Source organism: Nothoprocta perdicaria, unplaced genomic scaffold, assembly GCF_003342845.1.
Source record: "Nothoprocta perdicaria isolate Ctin4 unplaced genomic scaffold, notPer1 scaffold_125, whole genome shotgun sequence".
NCBI classification, from domain to species: Eukaryota; Metazoa; Chordata; class Aves; order Tinamiformes; family Tinamidae; genus Nothoprocta; species Nothoprocta perdicaria.
The window spans coordinates 32229-55200 of record NW_020454372.1 but is presented as its reverse complement, the minus strand read 5'-3'; the positions used below and the strand labels follow the sequence as shown (position 1 = coordinate 55200).

The 22972-nt window shown below is 41.0% G+C and overlaps 1 protein-coding gene across 1 annotated transcript in view; it reads right to left on the bottom strand.

Moving 5' to 3' along the window:
• Nucleotides 1-4520: 4520 nt before the first annotated feature.
• LOC112942319 (ankyrin repeat domain-containing protein 30A-like) overlaps nucleotides 4521-22972 on the bottom strand; it is a 46119-nt gene continuing 27667 nt past the window's right edge. Inside the window, exons 24-38 of the mRNA XM_026033221.1 lie at nucleotides 22480-22663; nucleotides 21349-21492; nucleotides 19203-20159; nucleotides 18208-18360; nucleotides 17354-17529; nucleotides 17077-17170; nucleotides 16248-16325; nucleotides 14471-14605; nucleotides 13707-13819; nucleotides 13113-13254; nucleotides 11376-11657; nucleotides 10301-10536; nucleotides 9632-9881; nucleotides 6593-6638; nucleotides 4521-5275 (exon numbers count right to left, since the gene is read on the bottom strand). Coding sequence (XP_025889006.1) covers nucleotides 5127-5275; nucleotides 6593-6638; nucleotides 9632-9881; nucleotides 10301-10536; nucleotides 11376-11657; nucleotides 13113-13254; nucleotides 13707-13819; nucleotides 14471-14605; nucleotides 16248-16325; nucleotides 17077-17170; nucleotides 17354-17529; nucleotides 18208-18360; nucleotides 19203-20159; nucleotides 21349-21492; nucleotides 22480-22663 — 3139 coding nt within the window. The 3' untranslated portion in view covers nucleotides 4521-5126. The remainder of the gene's footprint in view (nucleotides 5276-6592; nucleotides 6639-9631; nucleotides 9882-10300; nucleotides 10537-11375; nucleotides 11658-13112; nucleotides 13255-13706; nucleotides 13820-14470; nucleotides 14606-16247; nucleotides 16326-17076; nucleotides 17171-17353; nucleotides 17530-18207; nucleotides 18361-19202; nucleotides 20160-21348; nucleotides 21493-22479; nucleotides 22664-22972) is intronic.

Here is a 22972-nt window from a genome sequence, read left to right as displayed (position 1 = left end):
TTTTTTTTAGGAAATGGATCACACATTGGATAAGTCAGAGGAGGACTCCTCTGTGCTTGCAGAAAGTCATTGAAGTCCACTGAATAATTCCTTATATCAAAAAAAAAAAAAAAAAAGCTGACAGTTAATAGAATACTGCGTAACAAAGTCTTTTTGCTGCTGAAACAATATCAGCACAAGATAAAATACAGAAAGGGAATTGTACAAATACAGGGCAAATAAGGCAAAACATTGCCCTCCTACCTCCCCCCCCCACCTCCAGCATTGTTCATTGATTTCTACCTCTGTCCTTGGAAAAAGCAAAGTCGGAAACAAAATAGCGTGCTGCCTTTTGCCAAGAATGTGTATTCCTAGCACTAAAAGCCTGACCTTATCCAAGCAGTAACATCCTTCCATAGTGCACGTTCCGGGAGCTTGCACGTGTTCCAGGAGCTGCCAGCTCGGGGCGAGGAGCTTCACCCCACTCGCATCTTGCCTGGGGTTGCCTTGCAAAGGAGAAGCAAGGACCAAAGGTTCTTCGTTATTTGAAGGAAAACGTGCACGTGGAGGCCCAGGGCAGGCACTGGTGGTTTTGCTCACCAAAATGGCATGTGTGATCGAGGGTTTGGTTTGTCTTTTTTTTTTTTTATGTTTCCTCTCTCTTGTTTTATCTTCTAGTTTTATACTTTGGATTTTTCTTATCTTGGATTTGGTGACTATTTTTCCATTTTAACAGCAGTGGTGATAATGGGGCACTGCCTTGAAACCAGTGTGGAAATTAAACAGATTGAGATATTCAAGAAGTATTTTCAAGCACAAACTCCATTCAAAATGAAAGGAATTGGGATAGAAACCCATTAAATACTGGTAAAGGTGAGTTTTTACAGGAGTGGTGACTATATGTTAAGTGCTGTTTACCAGAGATGCTGTTACTGTGCATGTGCAGGTACACCCAGAAATTACAAGAAAACATCCTGTACTCGGAATGTGCTAAGGCACTGGTGTGTCAGGTAGAAGGTTCCTGTTTGCCCCCAAATACTAGTTACATTCTTTGGGATTTTTGTGCTCAGATATTTAGGAATTCTCCCTTGCACGACCTCCAGCTTCAGCTCTGTCCATGGTGCAGGTGCCAGTGTGGTCTGGGCGCAGACGGAGGCTGGGGCGGTCCCGCAAGCGGTGACGGGCGCCTGGTGGGCGGGCGGCCGCAGAGCGGAGCGTGGCTGGGACCTGCGGCTGGAACGGCCCCTGCACCTGGGAGCAGAGGCTCTCGCATCACTCGCTCCATAGCGGCAAGTTTAAAAKTGATGTAGCAGTAAGGATCAACAAAACCCAACATAAAGACCCGCATATAGCATTTCCAATAAATAAATATATAAAGCTTGTCACCTTTGTAGTACTTCATCTCTGAGCTTGTGGTTTGCAGCGCTGAGCAGAAGCAGGACAGGAAGCAATTAGGGCTAAGGAGCTGATGGTGATTGAAAACCTGTGGTGCTGCAGAGGAAATGCTCCATAATAGAGCTTCAGTGGGCTGGGAACGGGATTTCAAAGCGGAGSATGTTAAGATGTCAACATTTAGTAGGACCAGGTCCCACCTTTCTCCGAACAATCAGATCATTAGCAGTAAAAGYGCACAATGATGCCTGTGATTAGACTGCAAGTGCAAAATAGGAGAAAGTGGCCATTAAATGAACGGGAACAGCCTTATAATTGTTGTGGTTCTTATATTGCTTCTCTTAAACTCACCCTGGATATAAGCATCGGGTGTAACTGCAGCTTAAACAGGAAGTGCAAAGGATCAGGACCTCTGAAAAGGCAACCTCAAGGTTCTTTTGTGTAATTTGAATGGGATAAGATTGAGCTTTTTGTTATTACAGTTTTAATTTTTAAGACTGTCTCAGTATATTTCTTAGCTCACATTCAATTACTGTTTAATTCAAATGCTGCTTATTGTTATTACATGGAAGCACAACCCCAGGCATCAGTACACATTAGAGGTTGACCTGCTGGAGAGGTTCCGCCGAGAGGAATTTGGGAGTCCTGGTTGACACCAAGTTAACCATGAGGCAGCAGTGCCCTTGCGGCCGAGARGGCCAATGGGATCCTGGCTGCTTGCAGTATYACCCTTGGGTGAAGTTAATTCCCAGATTACCCTTGTATTAATACCCCTTTCTCAGCACCCAAGTGCCCAGAGCAACGCTTGTCCCTTTGCAGCGTTACTTCCCAGCAAGTGTAGTTTCTGCTGCTATGCTTCTGACTGCCCTCTAAAGGACAGCCCTTGCAATGATGATTTTCATCTCTCTAACCTCCTGTACTAAGAAAAAAAGACATCTATGGAAAATCTCAGAAAAAAAATGGGATGAAACTGAGGATAAAGTAGGGCTAGTGTCAAAGCAAGAGGAACTTAACCAAAAGCCTGGTCTGTCAGCCTGTCTTTGTCAAGACAGGCTGTTCAAGGTAGAAAAAGGTAGAAAAAAGGTAGAAAAAAGGTAGAAAAAGATGTCAAGCTAATCATAGGCAAGGGTGGTTGTTGGCTGGAGAACATGTGTGCTAGAACAAGTTCATGAATTCCAGAAGGATGCCCTAAGAATTGCTCTTCCTGCTGACAAAAATCTTTTTTTCCTTCATATAAAATATCCAACCTCCTTACATATAATGTAGTAAGAGGGAAATACATATAACCATGGTAGATGTGGAGGAGCAAATTCCAGTGTGGAGGAGGGTGAAGTGTACATCATAATTATAAACAGATTAGGAGTCCACAACATAGCTGGTTCTTTAAGCACTCTACTTCGCTTAACCTGTTTCAGAGGTAAAGAGATGTTAGTAAGCAAACGGCAATGTTAACAAACACAAGATAATCACAAGGAGCATTAAATTACACCAGCCAAAGGCCACCTTTAAAACCCCACTGAAGTAGAAAGCCTCGGTAAGGTTTCTACAGGTTGTGCGGTTTTTTCACTTTCAGACACACTGCTGCCCGGCTCCCCCAGCAGCTTCACCGATTTGCTGGCTCCGGTTCAGCCTGATGGTCACACTCCTGTGCATCCTCTTGCTTGCCCCAGCTGCAGCCAGTGAGGCTGCACAGACACTCCCCCGATGGCCGACCCCAGTTGCTGGCACTTACCCCTCCAGATACAGCCCCACACTCYGGGCAAGTTAGAAATCGAGTTAATGGGGGAAAAAAAATGGTCAGATGCCACTGACCCAGTACAGGGTACAGCCAGGCAAGGGTGGGGAGCAAAAGCCTGTTTATATGCTTGTTCTTCCCCAAACCACCCTCGTGTCCCCCACCTTTGGATCCTGCCTTTAGCTTCCCATAATAAGCGTTCTTATTCCCCACGTTCTTCCCCAGCATCCAGTCGTATGTCCCACCCCTGTATGTTCACAGACAGGAGCCTCTGCGCCTGTGAAGGGAGCCAGAGTCCCCGCTGCTGGTGCCAGGCCTCCTCCGAGTGAAAGGGAGAACAAGGGCCTTGATGGGSCTGAAGAGGAGAGACTGCCCCTCAACAGAGGGCTTCCCGGCTGTAAGAAACTCATCTTATGACAAGAATGCTTGATGAAACTTGGTGAAGCTCAGAACTGAAAGCCAATTCACTCCTGGTCCAGTATCACAATAAAACTATACCTCACATCACCAATAAGAAAAGTGAGGAGAGTTTCTTGTTGTTTTTCTCTGATTCTCAATACCTCCGTTGGCTTCAGCAGGTTCCTTTTCAGCTTGAAGAGTGCAGAGAGACAGGCCATGGCTAGGGACAGCCCRCGTGCTTCCATGCCTACTGGCAGGGCAGTGAGCAAGCGAGCCAGGACTAACGCCCTGCCCTGGAAGAAGGCCTGGCTGCACCACCCGCCTTGGCTAGGGCTGAACAACTGCAAGCCAGGAGCAAAACCGGGCTGTTSCCCCAAGGGCAGCACAAGGCCAGGCTCCTAGCAGGGTTCCCCCTTTGGCAGCAATCCTGGTCCTGTTCTGTGAGAGAGACAAGCAGGGGGAGGGATAAAGTGAAGGCAGGAAAAGGGTAAAACGAAACAGAAGTACCAGAATACAAAATTTATTAATTACAAAAATGGAACAGAATATTTTGAATTAAATACAACAGTTTCGTGTAGATAATACTCTGTACTCCTACAAAAAAGCAGCAGAGAGTGATGGCAGCATTTGTTGCTTTTCCCCACTGCATAGACACTTAGGTCCTTRAATTAGTAAGTAAAGCCAAATATTTCCAGGCTGCATTCAATTCACTATAACCATTCTTAACTTTCTGGAATTAGTATTTTCTCTGTTCTAGTATATTCTTATCACTAACAACTTTAGAAACATGAAATCCTCATCTTCAGTGCCTAACTCCCTGAGGTAGCGCATTCCTGCTGCAAATRCTCCAAGAGCACTGCCCTCCGCCCCGGCTACAGCCACCACAGCAGCACCAGAGAGCTCGGCCGTCCCGTCACACATCCTGTCAGTGCTTCAGGTGCCGCACAGACACTGACCCAGTGCCTGCAAACGTCTAAAGCTGCAACACTTTGCGAGACTGAACAACGTGGGATACTGAAATGAACATACTAAGATGACCACACGTCCATTTTCTTGGCACTGCTCTAAGCTAACAGCACTTTTTAACCTGCCAGCAGCACTTTTTAAGCTGAAGCACATACAAGCGACAGAGATGCAAAATGCCCTATTCTYCATCTCGAACACTGTTTGAGTTACTCAACATAAATATTCACGGAATCAAGACAGAAGTACCAGACATAAAACAGATTAAATAGATTTAGTATCAAAATAACAAGTGAAACATAAATTTAGAAGTACTAAAAARAACAAAAGGAATGTTTTGGTCAAAACACAGACCATGAGTGGGCAAGACAATGCATCTGCTCTAACAAGAGACATTTCAGCAGTCCTGTCAAGTTCAGGAATCAAAATTAGTCGATCTGCTAGTCACAAAAACTACAGTTCTTCTTGTGAGTGCAAAATAAACAAAAAATACATCCCTGCAATATTCTTTACAGACAAGTGCAGTGTGCTTAACATTCATTTAACACAGTTTATATTCAAATTGCAATAAGGATTTTTCACATCTAAACCACTTAGTGACAAACCATTAACATGTAAGTAAACCATATATTTTACATAGCCTTTCTGTAGTGATTGTTCAAATCAAGTAATTTTTGGTTAAAACATCACGATATTCCTGTATTGCCCTTGAAAGGGGATCCTGCTCTGCATTTACGTTCTTTGAAGATCCATCTGTAGATACTACGGGTGAAACTCCAGCAGATCCAGTTTCAAGTTCAGCAGTGGCTGGGGAAYGAGAAGGGCGAGAAAAGAAGGTAAGATTCCACGCACTAGTTTTACAGTGGACTGGGGCCAAGTAAGTCACTAGAAGGAAGTAGGTAACTGCAGAGGGTAAAGATCTGGAGAAATGGTTAAAAGCATTCAAGGGAAAGAGTGAAGAGGACAGACACAAAGAAATAAATAGGATTTTTCATGTATATTCATTCCGAGCATTCATAATGTTCATTAGTCAACAGTATTGGTAAAGCTAACAAAATAAATTCCAGAGGCCATATGCAAAATGTTTTCAGGGAACTCAAAACCAATTACACTCAAGTTTCCRTTTTCCTTAAAAGTTCACAGCAACCGTGTTTTGGAATACTAGACTTCAAAATTGTTTCTGTATTTTATGTGATAAAGTCCAAAACAATCATCCTTGTAAAAGGCAAATACTTCTACACTGCAGKCAGCTTAGACAACTTTCCCATCCAGAATAATATATCTTTCTCTGATGGGCTTCTATATGGCTTGTCCTGTTAAAAAACTACCTTCCATGAAAGCACACATTGAATAAAGGCAGTTTTAAAATGCTGTCTTCTTCCAGCCATATTTACATATATCTCAAAACCAAATAAATAATGAACATTCCTAACTAGGCAGGTAATTACGACCAAAATGCAAGCAGATTCAATGCAATGGCCTTGCGTCCGTCCAAGCAAACGGGAAGAGCTATAAAAGACCAGCTGGCCCCGTGCTGTGGGATTGATGACTGCTGGAATAGAAGTAAATGCCCTCAGAGGCTATTGTTCTGAAACAGGCCCAGCCACCATAAAGCCATGACTGCGGAGAAATGATTATCATGAAAAGGTGGAATTATTCTATGGAAAACTGTCTTCATTTTATTGAACCTGTATGCTATCCTTAGGCTACGTAGTACAAGCAGTCAAATCATTCTGTATTTTCACAAAAGCTGCTAAATGATCTTTTTCTAAAAAGAGCCTTTGCTACTGAYAGGAAGAGAAGTGACTGCTGAAGTACATACAAATCTTGATGAATGGCTTCTTGTGTGTTCAACATTTGTGCTTGATTATTAACTACAACAAAAAGTGACTTGAGCTTAAACCAAGTTCATCTCCTACAGGGAAGAAGGGTTGGTTTTCTTCCTGTTTGTTTTGGAGGGATATTTTGTTTTATTTTTAGGCAACTGCTAAATATTGTATACAAATACTTTGGTACCCACGACATCTTCACACAAAATTCTAAATTGAAAAATCTTGGAAATAAAATTGGAATTAAAACTAAACTGAAACTAAAATTAAATAGGAACATAATTGAACAAATTACCTTGTTCAAGCTCTTTAGTGATTTTTTCATCCAGTTCTCGCCGTATCTAGAATTATATATAAAATACAGTTAATATTTTAATAGTTACATTTTTTCTGATATTAGCTTCTCAAGAATTTAAAATCTCTCAGCTGTTACTGCATCTTTTAGGAGTGTTCCTCTTTTTTTATGAGTCGCCATAAAAAGACTGAGTATTTGCCCAGTCTTAGGTCTGAGCATTATGTTTTCCATTTTCTTTCGGCCACCAACATCTCCCTGGATCTGACAGGCTCCCTTCTTCCTAGGCCTTCCTCCTGCTCCTACACGGAGCCTCGGGGCGCTTGTTCTTCTCTCGGTGCTTCGGCTCCTGCCTCCCCTCCTGAGGCGGCGACGGCAGCGACCATCGACCATGGCCAGGAAGCGTCTCCGGGAGGCTGTCAGCCCTGAGGAGCGGGAGAGTTCGGCCGCAGCAAGGCCTGCTGAGCGGGCCCTCGGCTCTGCTCTCCTGCAGTGAGGCCCGGCTCTTTGGGCCTGGAGCGGCCTGTGGCTGTTCCCGATTGCCAGAGCGCTTCCCTTCCTGAGGCCCTGGCACTCTCTGCTCGTGCTCCTGGCTGCTGAGTGCAGAAATGCTGTTTTGGTTCTTCTCCTTGCCAGTGGGGTGCTGAAGGAGCCTGCTGGCTTTTGCTGAAGGGAATGAGGATTCCCACTGGGATTCGGCATTGAAACTGYGGAGTCACAGAAGTGCCAAGGGCAGAAAGGGCCTCGGGATCCTCTGCTCCTTGAMGCAGGCTCATGCAGAGCAGGTTGCTCAGGGCCMTATCCAAGGGTTTGAGTAATACTCTCCAAGAACGGAGATTCCAACACCTCTCTGTCACTAACAAGCTCTGAGGAGCCTCAGCTGGGCTGAGGAACTGAACCCAAAACCTGGATTACAGGTTGAATGATAGTTTATCAGTAAAAACTGCTCCAGCCTGTGCTGGATTGAGGCATTCTTTTGGACCATGTGTGTGTGCGTGCTCACTACCACACACACAGCTCATGTTTTACTTTGGCTTTCCAAGCTGTCTGGACACAAACCAAAGTCACACCAAAGCAGTTCACTGGCCTGTGAGTCAGTGCCATTTAACTAAGCCATACTGAAGCACGAACAAGGTACACGATGGTTTGGAAGCCCCCTGCACATCACCTTCTTCTTGTAACAGCAACTCAAGTGAAAATGCAATCAAACACCATCCCAACACAGGAGCACTGGCATTCATCATGATGCAGGGTGCAGAACCTCATACCAAAGGGAAACCTTGGAAATTGTTTCTGATAAGTGATGCCTGCTGAGGTTAGCAGCACATTCTCACACAACCACTACTGAAAGTTGCTCAAACATAGGGCTAGACGAGGTTCTTTAATCCTTAAATTGCAATTGCCACGGGATTTAGATGACAAAGTCCACAAAACTTACATCAAGCTGTCTGGAAATAATCATGTACTTGCAAGTCCAGGGATACCAATGGTTTCAGAAAGAAGCAGGAGGCATCTCAGATTCTGCTGCCACATGTGCTCATACTCTTGCCATCACTCATACAAAAAAACAAACCAAAAAAACACATACAAAAAAAAAAAGCCCAAGTTGCAGCCCTTTTCTCAATAAACTAGGACATATTTTTTCCTAGGAAGAAGCTTGTTTTCCTCCTTTAACATCCTGCTCCTTTTTCTGTGTTCTTCGCTTTCCTTCCTTGTCCTACTGCTCGCATTCCCTTGTCCTGGTCTTCATCTTATTTCACTCTTGTACAAGGTCCTTGCATTTTGCCTGTTTTCTGCTGCTTTCATGTGGAAAAACCCCTGCTGATGGGACAGTACTGGCTGCCTCTTGAGCTCTCTCAGCAATGTGCATCCTTCTCTCTCATCTGAAACAAGCATTTACAGAGATCCAAAGCAAATTCATCTCTGCTACTGCAAGTGCTGCTCATTACTTGCTCTGCTTTGTCTGTTACCCACTTGTTGGCTCCCTTGAAACCAAGCATGCAGACCTCTTGTTTAAACATCCTCAGAACATGGGCAGCACCACAACACCGAGTCAGAATTAGAGGTACCCAAATACTTCTCATGTTCTGTCAACAACAGAATAAAGAGGAGAGCTCACRCGTGCCTCCCTTCTATGCAAAGAAGGGAATAAATCAAAGCATTTTGTGGAGAATTATGTCCTTGTCCAACTACTGACACACAGCTCTGTGAGAAACATTCTGCCACACAGACTGTTAGTTATGGGGCCYGCTTTGGCTGGAGATATTACCAAGGGTGCAGCATTGCTGCAGAAATAGACCAAAAAGGAGTTTCTGATGAGTAGTCAGTTTTACCCATTCAATTTCACAGTATTSATCTGTGAAAAGGAAGACCAAACTAATAACATATAGCAGGAACTCCTGAAAAGAAAYGTGTCCTAGGCATAGCATAAAGCCTTCACTATACTATAGAGTGAGAAGTTAGGGACCTGCACTTACACACTGTATCATTCTTTTTTTTTTTTTTTTAAAGCATCTATTTGTTGATATTAATGTACCAAAACATCTTCAAGTGAAGAAGGCACTAGAGTGAGAAACAGTGAGCAGAGAAAATAAGCCATGAACAGTAAAACATCTGTTTTACTCATTATGAAGTTATCAATTTAAAACAGATTACATACTTTCAATCTAGAGAATTTCTAATGACCAAATATTATAAGTCACAATGTAATAAATATCTGCTATCCGGGAGCTTCCCGTGCAACAACATTATCACATTTTTTCTCTTTTAAAACCATTTGGCTATCACTAAGCAGATGTAAATAATTTTTAGTCTATGAGCACGCCTGAATTTTGTACAACCCAGGTGACTACCTGCCCCAGACGCATGTGTATTATTTGAATGATAAACAGTTGTTTTAGCAGATTAGACTGCATGTTCTGGGACAAGAAATGGCTGCTGATCCTCACTTAAGATGCTTAACCTTCCTTACTGATATTCTTTAGAAGTAATTGAGAATTGCATTTAAGAATAAACAAAAACAAACAAAAACTCCACACCTACCTTAGCCACATAGGCTTCAACTTTATTTCTTGATGATAAAGCATTCCCCGTCGGGCTTATGAAGCTTCCTCCAAGACTAAGACTTCTATTCAGTGCCAAATTGTTGCTGAGATGTCCCAGCTGAGTTGAATACAGGACTGGACTTGCAGTCAGACCTCCTCCACTCACAATACTGCTTGCAATTAAAGATCTGCTTCTGTGGCGCTCGTTAAGGAGTTTGGCATTGGCTTCTGCTAGTCTTTCATTAGCTCTGTGAAAAATTCAGAAGCAAGCATGAAATAGCTTTGGTAATGCAAAGTTATTCTCCAGGTCTTAGACTGTCGTTAAACTTCCGAAAATGGAAAGGCTTACAAGTGCTCTAAAAGATATTCCAATTTGATCTGAAGTTTTTGAAGAGCTGACTTCTTGGAAGTCAGACTTCCTGTAAGAAGTAGCAAGAGTCACCATACTTGGGGCTTCTCAGGATCAGGGCTTCAAAACAATGAATACCATCTATTTACACCTTTTTTTTCCTGAACAGTATTCGCTCCGGGCTATCCTCTACTTCTCAATGTAAACTCAAACCAAAGGTGAGCTGCTAAAATGAAGGGCAAAAGATATTTTGCTCCAAAAGTGGTATCCTATTACTTGATTAAAAACAAATAAATAAATAAGTGTAGCTTTATTTACCTTTCAAGTTTATTTGCTAGGCACCTTCTATTTTTCACTTCTTCCAAGTAGAGTTCTTTGTACTTTCCCACTTCTGCCTGTGTGGATTCTTTTTGAAAAATGTTGTCCTGTTGCATATTTTTTATTCTATCCAATTCTGATTCCAGATCTCTAATTCTGTGCTTTAGCTGGTTTCTCAGTGAAGCGTGATGACTGGCTCTTATTTGTTCTAATCTGTCTTGCGAGGCTGCCTGCGTCTGAACGTGAATAATACAATTTCAATAACCAGAAAGAAAAAGGGATCAACTTCATAGACTCTGTTTAAAGAGCACAACGTTACTCAGAGGGGCAACCATGCCTCCTCACYACCATCACAATCAAGGACGAAAACATTCTACCACATTATTTCATTTTCTGAAAGAGCAGGTCTGAAAGAAATCTTCTCTCACTGTTGTTAATAATCAATGCTATTACTGAAAGAACACCATCCCTGTAGGCCAGAGCATACACAAAATAATTCCTTGTTGAAGTTACAAGAGTGTCCAGAAAAGGAAAGCGACTCCAGAGACTTCTTTTCTGGGCACTTTTGTCTACAAAAGGACAAAGCAGCACCTGTATGCCCGGTCACACAAATTCTGAGTTACAATGGCAATGCAGCATCTTTCTGAGGATAAAAAGAGGCCATACCCCATGCTATCTCCTGTGCTACCTGTGATGTCCCTGGACTCAATTCTGCAGCCAAGAGGATAACACAAAACAATGCCATTTCCTCACAATAAACAGCCAGAATAAAAAGAGAACATGGTGATTCCCCCAAAGAACTGCAGAAACGGAATTCCACCTTTGGAAGGCCTTGACTCAAGGACCTGCCACTGATTGCCACTGAAAGGCAATCAAAGAGCATGACCAATCTTTCATACACACATACTGTATGTGCACAAAAGTACTTTTATGCAGATGTTTTCCMTTCTACAATTTTAATTCAGAAAAGGCAGAAGTGTAACACTACCAGAGAGAAACAGATACAGAAGATAAAATACTAAAAGGTATTAACAAAGAAGGCACATAAGGTGGACTCTAGACCTAAGTGACTTACCTGCAGGAAAAGGTTAACTTCCTGTAGTTTTTGTCTTAACTCTTGTCCAGCTCTTTCATCAATCTCTTTCTTATACTGTTCTATTTGGTTGTGATCTACTATATTAGTCTCTAAACGACGTTTGAGGTTAGACACCTCTTCTTTCAGCTGGCATTTACTTTTCTCCAATTTTTCCTGATTCCCACGCATAGAAGACAGTTCATCTCCTAGATCCTGATTTCTTGCTTCTAGTTGCATGGATTTTTTGGACTCTGTCTCCAGCTGTTGGGAAAGTTCACCAACCTATAGCCAGAAAACAAAACAAAACAMAAAACACAGATCGAAAATTACTCAGTTCTGTGAAAATCCTGAAATGTCTCCACTGAGAYTGTAGTTGTCATCTGTCGGCTTAGGATGTATATCAAAGGAAAACATATCTTTTAAAACACTTCTGGGAGCACTGCTCACTTTTCCATCCTTTCTCTGTTCTTTTTCAATAGCTCACAAATCAACAGATTCTGAACCTTGACAGCACAAACTAGCAGCATTTCATCCATGTGGACAGGTTGAAAAGTACCACAGTTTTTCTTTTCTTAAACTCCTTGCATGGTCATAGAAAATCACAGAATCATACAATCATTCTATCCAATATCTAATAAAACTAACATCTGTGAAACATGGTGCTTTAACAACAAGTCTGAACTTATGTGATTGGGGGAAGTAAATATATGCTACAGATGAAGAATGTGTATATTTATGACAACAATATAGCAAGAGCAACTTCAGAAGCATTTCACAGAATTCCTTTTCTGGGTGTTCAAGACGTGGGAAGATGGGTCAAAGCAGGCCCTAGTGAACTATAAGGTATGAAACTTCGTATCACAGCAGTATCTTTTATTCTCAATGGCAATAAGGGAATTTAGAAGAGTGAAATGAGAACTCTCTCCTATCCAACAGGAGAGGGCACAAAAAAAGAACTCGAACAAAGCTGGTTTCACCCATTTTTTTTACCTTTCTTCCGGAGAAAGACCTCATCCATCAGACCTAGAAGGTGTTGCTAGAGCTCAAAATACAGGAGTTTGGCTAACTCTGTATAGGGCTGACTTACACATAGTGCAGCTGTACTGCAAGAGATGTGAGACACCCCACAGCAGAGGTTCAGCCCCCTTTGCTCAGGAGCTGCTTTGAAGTTAGGCTCTCACTCCTAGTTTCTGCCTGAGCTATCCTATCATGCTGTTCTCAGCCCAGACCCTGACACAGGCCCTCCCRGCCTCATTGCTGACCTGTCCATCCCTACACTTGGGCTCGACTTACCCTGCTTACCGCCACTGGATGTACTCTTCTTGCTTGGTATCACAAGTTGTCCAGAGATGTTTTGTAGTTTCCATCCTTGGAGATAATCAAAAGCTGTCTGGATAGGGTCACAGGCAATATGCTCTAGGTGATCCTGCCTGAGCAGAAGAGTTGAACTAGATGCTCTCCAGAGATCCCTTCCAACCTCTACTGTTCTGTGATTCTGTCCTCTAGGACTGTGTGTGGGCAAGGAGGCTGTGGCCCTCACCTGCCTTGCTGCAGCCCTTGGCTCCTGAGGCCTCCTTCCTTTCCACACCAGCCTGCCCTTTTTCTGTCTTCACAGAGACTCTCATTTACACGAAGGTGCCATCATTACCCAGAGTGGTAAGAGGTCCTATTTGATTTTCAGCCAACAATATAGAAAGAAGTAAGGAAAGGAATAAAAGAGCACATCAAAAAGCTTACCTTTGTTCTTAATCTACTGACTTCATTGACCATTTCAGAATACCTGTTCTTCATTTCTCCCTGAGAACCGAATTGGGACTCGCTCTCTCGCATCTCATACACCTTCAGTTTCTTCATAGCTGTTTTCAAAAGCTTCTTGACCCTGGACAGCAAATTAACAAGCAAAATAAGAAGCAAGATGAGAACTGGCCACTTTCACATATGCTTATGTAAACAGTATGGGCAGGGCTTACTTCATCTTTAATGTGCTTTATAGATCAGGAATTGCTAACAAAGAAGGGACAAGCAAGGAGAAAGCAGCAGGGGTCGGGGAAGGAAAGAATGAGTCCCACAAGTGCATTGAAGGATTAAAATTTTACCTCAAAACAGAAATATGGGACTTTTAACTTCTCTCCTCCCTGGAGGACCGCAGGCAGCCTGCATTTACAATGTCTTTTTTGTCTATTTAAAACCATATGCTCATATACAGAAGCCAGTTGCAAAATGTAACACAAGGTTTGAATATGTGAACAGTTAYGTACTCACAGTCTTGGTCAAATTAGAGCTCAGTACCAAGCTTATCCAATATTTCTTGCAAGTAGTAAAGAGCTGTACCTGTTGCACTCTTTCTGCAGATCAATGTTTCGTTTCATTTCTTGGTCCAGACGGACTTCTACCAGCCGTTTCARTTCTGCCAGTTTTTTCACTTTCTTTCTTTCAGCCTCACACTTCCAAAAATAAAATAAAAAGATACAATTCAGTAATGGTATCTATATGCAATATGTRCATAGAGCATTCTTCACAAAGAAACTGTAGGATATCTCCATCCACTAGTAAAAGTCTGCAGAACTCCTACGTGAAAYTCAGCACTTCAATCCTCTTATCAAGCCAATACCCAGAGACAGAAACTGATGTCCTCCTCCCAAAGCGAAAGCCACCTTCTGCCAGGGACTCATGGGGAAAAGGTAGGAAAGACACTGGAGAACAGCTTCTTCAATCCCTCTGCTAATACCAGAGAAGTGCAGAGCTCTTCAGTGGAATCTTCCATRATCAGTGGCCCACTGAGTTCACTGTTAGAGAATTATTAGATATTTTATCTGCGATTAGCTCCATTTCATCTTCRTGAATGTTTACTAAACCAGCAGTTGTTCTTCCTTCTGGTATTTTCTATGGCAAACCAGAGGAGAGCTAGCAGTTATTTTGACTTTGTACTTGTACCTTTTCCTCTACAGAAAAGGAAAAAAATAGGAAAGACTGCCCATTGCAAATTAGCAGACACTTATTTCCCAAGAAAACCTGAAACTGTAAGAACTTGGCAAAGAAAAGTAACTCATTTCTCCTGGCATTTGTTCAGTGCCTGGAGAATTTTCTAGGCTAACCTGTTCCAAGAGCTCAGCCTTTTCCCTTTCAAGCTGAGCAAGGTGTTCTTGAAGTTGGGATCTTGATTTCAGTTCTTCCTCCCATGTACTGCGCAGATCTTTTGCTGTCACCGATAACACACTCTGCTTTTGCATCTGTCAAAATAACAGCACCAAAATAGAAACCAAAGTTGCAGGAAACAAAGCATTTCCTTTTCAGCCACATGTAACAAATCAAAGCATCAGTAGTGATCTACTGCCAGACAAACTTCACATAAGAAAAAGGCAGTATTTGGGGGCCTGAGAGACCTACCTTATCTGTCACTCCCAAATGCAACATAAAGCAGTAACCTAGGTGGGGACATGACTAAGGCTCTCCTCTACCACTTAATGGTTAAGGTAAAAGAGAAGAGCAAAAGAGAGCAAAAGGCAGCCCAGGAAACATAGCCAAAAACAACACTGGCAGCTGGTGGAAAGAATGAATGCTCTGCACGTGACGGGCTGTGTTTACAAACTGGAGGAATAAGAAGACACAAAGATAAAACCTCCCTATGACATTCATGGTCTGAAGAGGTTGGTCCAGTCCTCCTCCCAACCTTCTCAGTTAACAACTGCATTCAGAGCTCAATCTTGTAAAGCCACAGGTTAGGCAGAACAGAGCTTCTCGTCCATCTGAACACTTCCTCCAAGGATTCTCCAGTTCATAAYGATACATACTTTACTCAACATATACAAATTCTTCCAGTTTTCAGAGGAAATATCCTCCTCTCATCATTGGGARGTGAAAATACTTTCCACACATTCAAGTCAGTAATCTTGTCCATACTCATACCCCAAAAGATTTCCATCATGGATGCATTTTAGTGGAACATAACTTGCTTATTCTGTTGAAGAGTATTATCAATTCATGAGATGCTTTGAATAGCATCCTATAGTAAAAATATTATGCCCACTGATGTTCAGAAGGCTGTGAAAGCCTTAATATCGACACTTACTTAGACTACAGGTCCTTGGAGAAAGTATTTTTCTCAAGCATCCTCACCGAATAGATAAAATGCTCAGTCCAAGTTCAAGAGAACAACTCTGGTAAGGTTAATAAATTAAAAACAAGCAAGGAAAAAGAACTGTTTGATAAAAATCTCCTGGTGGTACCTTCTCCTTGATAGGAAACACATGAATATGTCACTGAAAAGGGAGTAAAGGAAAAAGAACATGGAAAAYAGTTCAGGCTTCTCTTGGGTAGAAATATTTTCTCCTCTAAGGCAGATATTTTTCCTACTGTCTGCAAAACACTTTCATTTTCCAAACACAAATTACTCAGGTCCCAAAGAATATGTATCTATAGATACTGTGGGGTTCCAAAAAAGTGCTAGATCATACATGAAAYGGGCTGCCTGCCACCATCATCAAGTAATTATTCTTTACCTCAGCACTGTGTGGCAGGACAGGCACCATCACCTCTTCAGAGGTGGAGAAAAAGGTAACGTGGTCACACAGGCAAACTGTGACAAATCTGAAAACATGGATCTTTGGATCTCTCAAGGCCATTCTCTTCTCTCAGCTTTAAACAAGTATCTTTCCTGTGCAAAGCATGAATCGCATACAGTTATGTAACTACAGTGATAAATGGAAGTATCTTCATATCATCAGATGCAAATCTCAGAAGCAGAAGAATTAGGAAGTCTGGAGTCACTTCCCCAAGCCAGGTTGTACTGCCCTAAAACCATGAGGTTATTCTTCACATGCACATAGAAGCTTCAAGACTAAAAGAAGCAATTCACAGAAACCCCTGAGGTACCTGCTGATTTTGATCTTCCTCTGAAGGCATGGGTACTGTCCGCAGGCTGGTGATCAAGTCCTCCAGGCGATTATGAACCTGTAGAAGCAATAAATAATAAATAAATAAATAAAAAGGCAAAAAAAGGCTACACTGACACTTTCCAGACTGAAATTCACAGCTCATTTAAGAGGTATTATCAAAAGGAACACAGACATTTTTCCTCTTTCTCTGCTGTTATACTATYTACCTCTCCCTGTTCCAGTCATCAGGATGACCTTAGTTTGTGGCTACCCTAATACTGTTAGTAGTCATCGCTTCAGCCACTTGTTTTGGGGAGGGATGGGAGAGACAGAGACGCTAAGACAAATGCCATTCCACACAGCAAAAGCTGTGGGGATACAGTTCTTGTCACAGTTTGGTGAGGCCCACTAGCACTCAGGGATGAAGCAKGTAGTACCAGTATAGCCCCAGAATATCCGGTAAGGTAGCTTTAAGAAGGCCTTTAATGATACATAATGCAACATGTGTCTGAAGTATTGCCTCATGTCTTAACTATGATGACCAGTATACAGCAACAACAGCAACAAATATTCAAACCACTACACCAGTGCCAAACCCTTACCTCAGTGTTAAGAAAGACTCATCATAGTACCATCAGAAAACTGTCAGAACCAGAAAAGCTACAAATGGACCAGCACGATTTCAACCACAGTTGATCTTCTGTAGACTACTAAGAATGATTTCTACTAGGATCTCCAAAAAAATCTCTTCTGAAATTTTCCCCACATGCAAATACACGTAACTACGCTCAATAGCTCATGAAAGAAGGAAGTTATGACTCGCTTACYGAGGCAGAGGCTTGCAGGTCTTTCTGAAGAACCTCAATCCTATTGGTCTGTTGTTTGGCTGTGGCTTCTAATCTGGCATTTTCAATTTCAAGCCTTAAAAGGAAATATTGGTCTTGTTATGGGAATCCACAAGAGCACACACACTGTCACAACGCACTTCACAATCTAAAGCAAAAACACTTTTTAACATGCTCTGGTACAACAAGGCAATCCTGTCAATTCTACATAATTCTACAGGCTGTAGAATTCTACAGAGCCTCACTGTTATTTTCTTACCGTTGCACATGTTCTTCCAGTTGTTTTATAGTAGTATTAGTTCCCAAAGAAGCTTCCAGAAGGTCTTGAAGTTTCTGCGAAGAAGTTATTACTTCCCTTTCCTTGTTTTCTAAGGTAGTCTTCAAATCATGAACGCAACGCTCAGACTGAATGTGCTGTTCTTCCAATTCCTGCAACTAAAAAAAAAACCACACACTAAAAATCCATAGTAGTCATCTCACCTTTTCGTATATATGTATATATATAAATCAAATACTACATATATCTGCACATTCTTTCTAACTAGACAATTGTAATGATTGCAAACACGTTCAAAACTATACCTCTACTAGCAGCTGAAGAAAATCTCCGTTACTGCATCATCTTTTATACTGGTTTCTGCCAGCATATTTCGCTTTTCTAAAACATGTTCTAAGCACTGATASTGCCAATTCTACTCTTTTAGTGAGTCATGACAATTAGTGTCCAATTGTTCCTAACTCAAGGAAGTTACGAGATGAAGAGCCCTCACTCCCYAGTAACAAATATAAAATGATGATTTGTATTTCAGAACTCCTATGCCTTCATACAAATACTCAGGCAAACACTGCAAAAGCTGGTCCCTACCTCAGAATACCGCTTACAATCGACTAGTAACAAGTCAACTAAGGAAGACAAATTTCAGCCAGAGTCCATGAAGGAGAGGAATACCAGGAAATATTTAAGTGCACACTGATGGGTGTGTGTGTGTGTGTGTGTGTGTGTGTGTGTGTGTGTGCGCGCGCGCGCATTAGTGTGCATTAGGATTTTGGTAGCTAACAATAAACTTCTAAAGTACTAAGTGCATAGCAATTAGAGTTGCAGGCTTTGCCTACCTTGCCTTTAACCCTATCCAACTCCTTTTGCAAGCGCAGTTTCTCCTCCTCCAGGTCACTGCGATAGCGCGCGGTAACTTCCAGTGACGCTTCTGACATGGACTGCTTCTTGAGCGCGTTGGCGAGCTCCTGCTGCAGCTGTCTCACAGCACCCTAATGAAACAGGAAGAATATGCTGGAATTAAAGGCTTGGGCCATGTACTATGCTTTTATTTTTTTTCCTTCTGCTATAGAACTACATCAGTCTTCAGAATGGCCCAAAAGATGAGCTATTTTGCTCACACTCGCTGGGCACCTGCACAGCTGATGACTGCTATCTGTCTTTGCCTGCTGAGGGCATCTAGACTATTGCCATCTCTTCACTAGGACTGTGTATTCCTAAACGTTAAAAACCACTAAGTAGCGTTCTCCTCAGAAAAGCACACAAACACATACAGCACACAAACACACACAGGTACTGCAAGCATCTATCCATCTTTATTTAAGAAGATACCAGCAATTGCTCAGATGCAAGTGCTGTTACTGGACTGCAGACATTACTCTGGCCCTCACTTCACTTCTGGCCCTCACTTCACTCTCCCATCACTTCACTTGTCTGCATCTCCTCTTCTCAGCTCTTGCACACTGGGCACTTCTTCCTTGGGAAACACTCCTTGTGCCACCAGTGCCACAGATGCACAGTGAATCAAACGACTCACTCATTATGGCACCAAAAGGATTAAGTAGAAGAAATAAAAATAAAATAAACTCCTAAAGAACTATCACTGTTTCATCAGGCTTCAGACTGGGCTACCTTACTCTATTCTCTGCTCGGATCACAGCCTTGACATCCTGTTCACAAAGCTTCCCCCTATTCCAAGAAAAACACAGCAAGGCAGACAAGCCCGCACAGTGTATTCCCACGCATGCAGCACATACCTGTTGAACTCCAGAAACTTAAAATAATTTCAAGAACTGACAAATCTTAAATTGTTCTTTATAAGTATATGCTTTACCTCTCTTTCTACTTTGTCAGTCTCGTATTTAAAGATTTGTTCTCTTAAGTCAGCACATTTGGCATTTAATTCCTTGTTTCTCTCCTCCATCAGGTAAGCTTGCTTTTCAGTGTCAGCTCTGAGTTTATTGAAAATATCATTAAATCTGTCCTGGACATCGTTCACTACTTTTTCTTTGATGATACCTTTGTTCTGCATATCTTCTAGTTGCTGACGGAGTAAAAGGTTTTCACTTTGCAGCTGAGCCAACCGTTCTTGCAAAGACTCTTGTCTTATCATGTATTTGCTTACTTGATCTTTTTCAAGCTGTCGGGCATGATCACATTCCTTTACTTGACACTGGGCCTGACTTAATTCTTTTTGTGTCATTTCTAAAAGCAGTGTTTTTTCTCTTAGCGTTTCTTTCAATTGGTGAATCTCATTCTCTTGATTGCTGGCTTTGCTCTCAGCTTTTCTCAGCTGCTGGGACAAGCTCTGGCTGGTTTCTCGCGCCTCAGAGAGGTCATGATGCAGCTTGTCCTGCAAACGAAGCCACTCGTCACGTTCCCTCTGAAATGCTCGCTCAATGTCATTTCTTGATGCCTGGTGCCGTTCAAGTTCTTGAACGGCCGAGTTCAAACGGGAGCGGAACGATTCAACCTCGGTCTCGAGTCTGTCTTTGCTTTCTTTTGTCTGCTCCAGCTTGGAGGTCAGTACTGCTGATTCTGTCTTTAGTAAGTTCAGCTGTGTGTTGCATTGAAGGACGGTTTGTGTTAAAGCTTCCTCGTTTAGCTTAAGTTCCTTTTTAAGATCTTCATTTTTTTCCTTCAAGGTTTCATTTTCCTCTGTGTATTTTGCTTCTTCTTCCTGGTTCCTAAGTCTTACTTGATCAACCTCTAGCCTAAGTACCGAAATTTCATCTTGCAGTAGTTGATTTTTGTATAGGAGATCCTTTTCTCTCTCATTGCTGTCAGATACCTAAGTGATAAAGAATATAAAAAGATAGCCAGTTRGGAAATGCATCTAGAAAAGCACTCGAGCAAAGTGCTCTTTAACATGTGTAATGCTGAAGCACGACTTCATGCGGTGACTTCAGCATTAGCAGAAATACTGCTGCCATCTCTGAGCCCGTAACTGTGTGCAGAAATTGCATMTCTAGAAGTCTAATATGCCCTTAAAACCCAAATGAATGTCCCACGTCTAAAATGTCTTACCTCCATCCAAATACAGCAATAAAATTATTTTAAATATCTTAAACACTTTTTAAATTACAATACTAGGCTGTGTATGTATATACATATGTATATTTACACTATTATAGGCCTGTAACATACTCTCTTAAAAGGTAAATTTAACTGTGCAATGAAATCTCACAAAACAGGCCTTGACAAGGTATTTTTCTTCTCTAACGTTTAGCTGAATTGCACTAAGTATTAATAGTTCTCCGCAAACATCTCAAAACTTTAGTTTTCTGTTTTTCTCAAGATTAAATATTCAAGTCACTCAATCATCCCTGTTACTAAGGGTTAGCTATGCAAGCCAAACAATCATCTGTGGAGTGCAGTACTCTTATTTCTTTTTTTTTTCTTTATTATATATGCAATTAGCTATACTAATATTCAATATTAGTACAGTCATTTCAGTATTAGTACAGCCATTATTCTTTTGAAGCAGTGGTCTTCACAAGAAATTCAAAGAAATGTTCCTTAAACAGATCCTGGAATGAGTTATGATCACTTTTTCCCTTCCAGTTACTCTAGAGAAAATTTCATTCATGGGTGATAGTCCTTCACACAATTTTAACTTAYGGAAGTGAAAGAGGTTTTTTTTGTTTGTTTGTTTGTTTTTGTAGTAGTAGTAATTTTGTGGAGGACATAACTAATTCAAAAAGCTAGCAACAGGATCAGATGTTGCACTGTAACTAAAACAGGAAAAGACACCGTCCAGCAAGGTAACAAATCTTACATTTATGATAACACGTTTGATGTTGTTCTTCAGAATTTTTAAAGACATAAAGAAAAACAAACAAAAAATGGTATTTACACAGTTAAATTATTTTGATAAACCATAAACAATTTGGCAGAAAGGACAAAGATTACCAGAAAGATTTATCAAATTTTCATAACAATATAGTGAAATGAATGTACTTAGAAATAAAATTGCCTACCTCTGAATCTTTTGCTATAGTTCTTGTTTCTTCTTCTATTTCCTTCTGTCTCCAAAGATGGTTGTTTAAAATTCCTTCTTGTAGGGCTCTGGCACTCTTTTCTTGAGAAAGCTGTCTCTGTGTTTCATCACGCTCTTCTTCAACCTACAATAATACATTCGAACTATTTAAATCTTGAGGAAAAATCAGTTAAGATAATCCACTTGCAAAAATCTATTTTTAATATCCTTCTGTGGAAAAAAAAAAAAAAATCCAAAGAAACCAACCAACAAAAAAAAAAAAAAAAAAAAAAACCACCCCAGACTTTGAATGGCAATTTATACTTCTTTTTTGGCTTGTTTGTTTTTTTAAGTGGTTTCCATTTCTGTGGTGGATGCCAAACCTTAGTTTGGAGATACTCACTGGGGATTCTGCTGTTTGCTTGTTTAATTTTTKGGGAATTTAGTTATACCAGACAAGGTAGGTGGGCTTATTCTACACTCATGTCAACCCAAAAGCAGCATCTAAGTGTTAAGTAGCTGAATACACATGTTAAGGAAGACAGTTTGCCTTTTAGGCAATGTAGAGTATTGTAAGGAAATTCCATAAGAGCTGTTTTGCCTCTTCTAGACAACCACCACYGTTTGAGAGCTAATATCTCGTAATTAACTCTTCTGAATCATCTGATTAAGACTGTCTGAATTTAAGAAAGGGAAATACAGACATAGCCCTAGGTCAGGCCTAATTCAGACAGATTAGGCCCRGGAAAGCCTAAATTTGTCACTAACAGCCTATATTCTGAAGCAATTTAGACCAACAATTTTGTCTATTTGCAAATTAAGAACAAATGCAGAATATATTTAAAAAAATCAAAATGAACACACACACAACAAAACCAAGCGTGGCCTGTAATACAAATGAAACTCTGATTCTGAAAATGAGAAAAAAAAACATGAAGTTGTAAATGAATAACAAAAAAAAAGACCATTTATGAACCAACAGTCCCCAATCATTCTCAAAATGCATCAATATAGATAACTAATGCACCTTCCACAGATATTTCTCTTTTTTTAAATATATTGGAATACAATGTCAATTAAAAAAAATGTGAGAAAAATAGGGCACAAGTATCTATGCTAATATTTGATATACCTGTTTCAAGAGTGTTCTCAATGTTATTAACTCCATTTCTAAATTCCTTGAGTGTAACTCRATCTGTTGTTTCTCTTCCATCTCTTTACAGTAGTGATCTTCTTTCTTTCTTAGCTGTTCTCTGGTTTTCTCATATTGCATTTCTGCTCTGAGCCTCTTCTCCTCTTCTTGCTTCAAAGTAAATCTGGGATTTAACAAAGGCTATTTAAAGAATAAATTCTGACAAAGAATCCTCAAACCTATTTGTGTAACCAAAACAGTAAAGCAATGACCTTAAAAAAGTGAATATTCYATACTGTGAACTTTCAGAGAAAACTCAAACACAAATGTTGCATCCTTTCAATTTATATTTACTGTATTTTTAAAGATTTTTGACTTCATTCAATTAGTAGTATCAGTTACACAAGATACAGATATAATCCATTATTTTGTACACAGATTAAGTTGTGGACAAAATAAATCATGTATTCAAATCTGCATATATAAATGTACA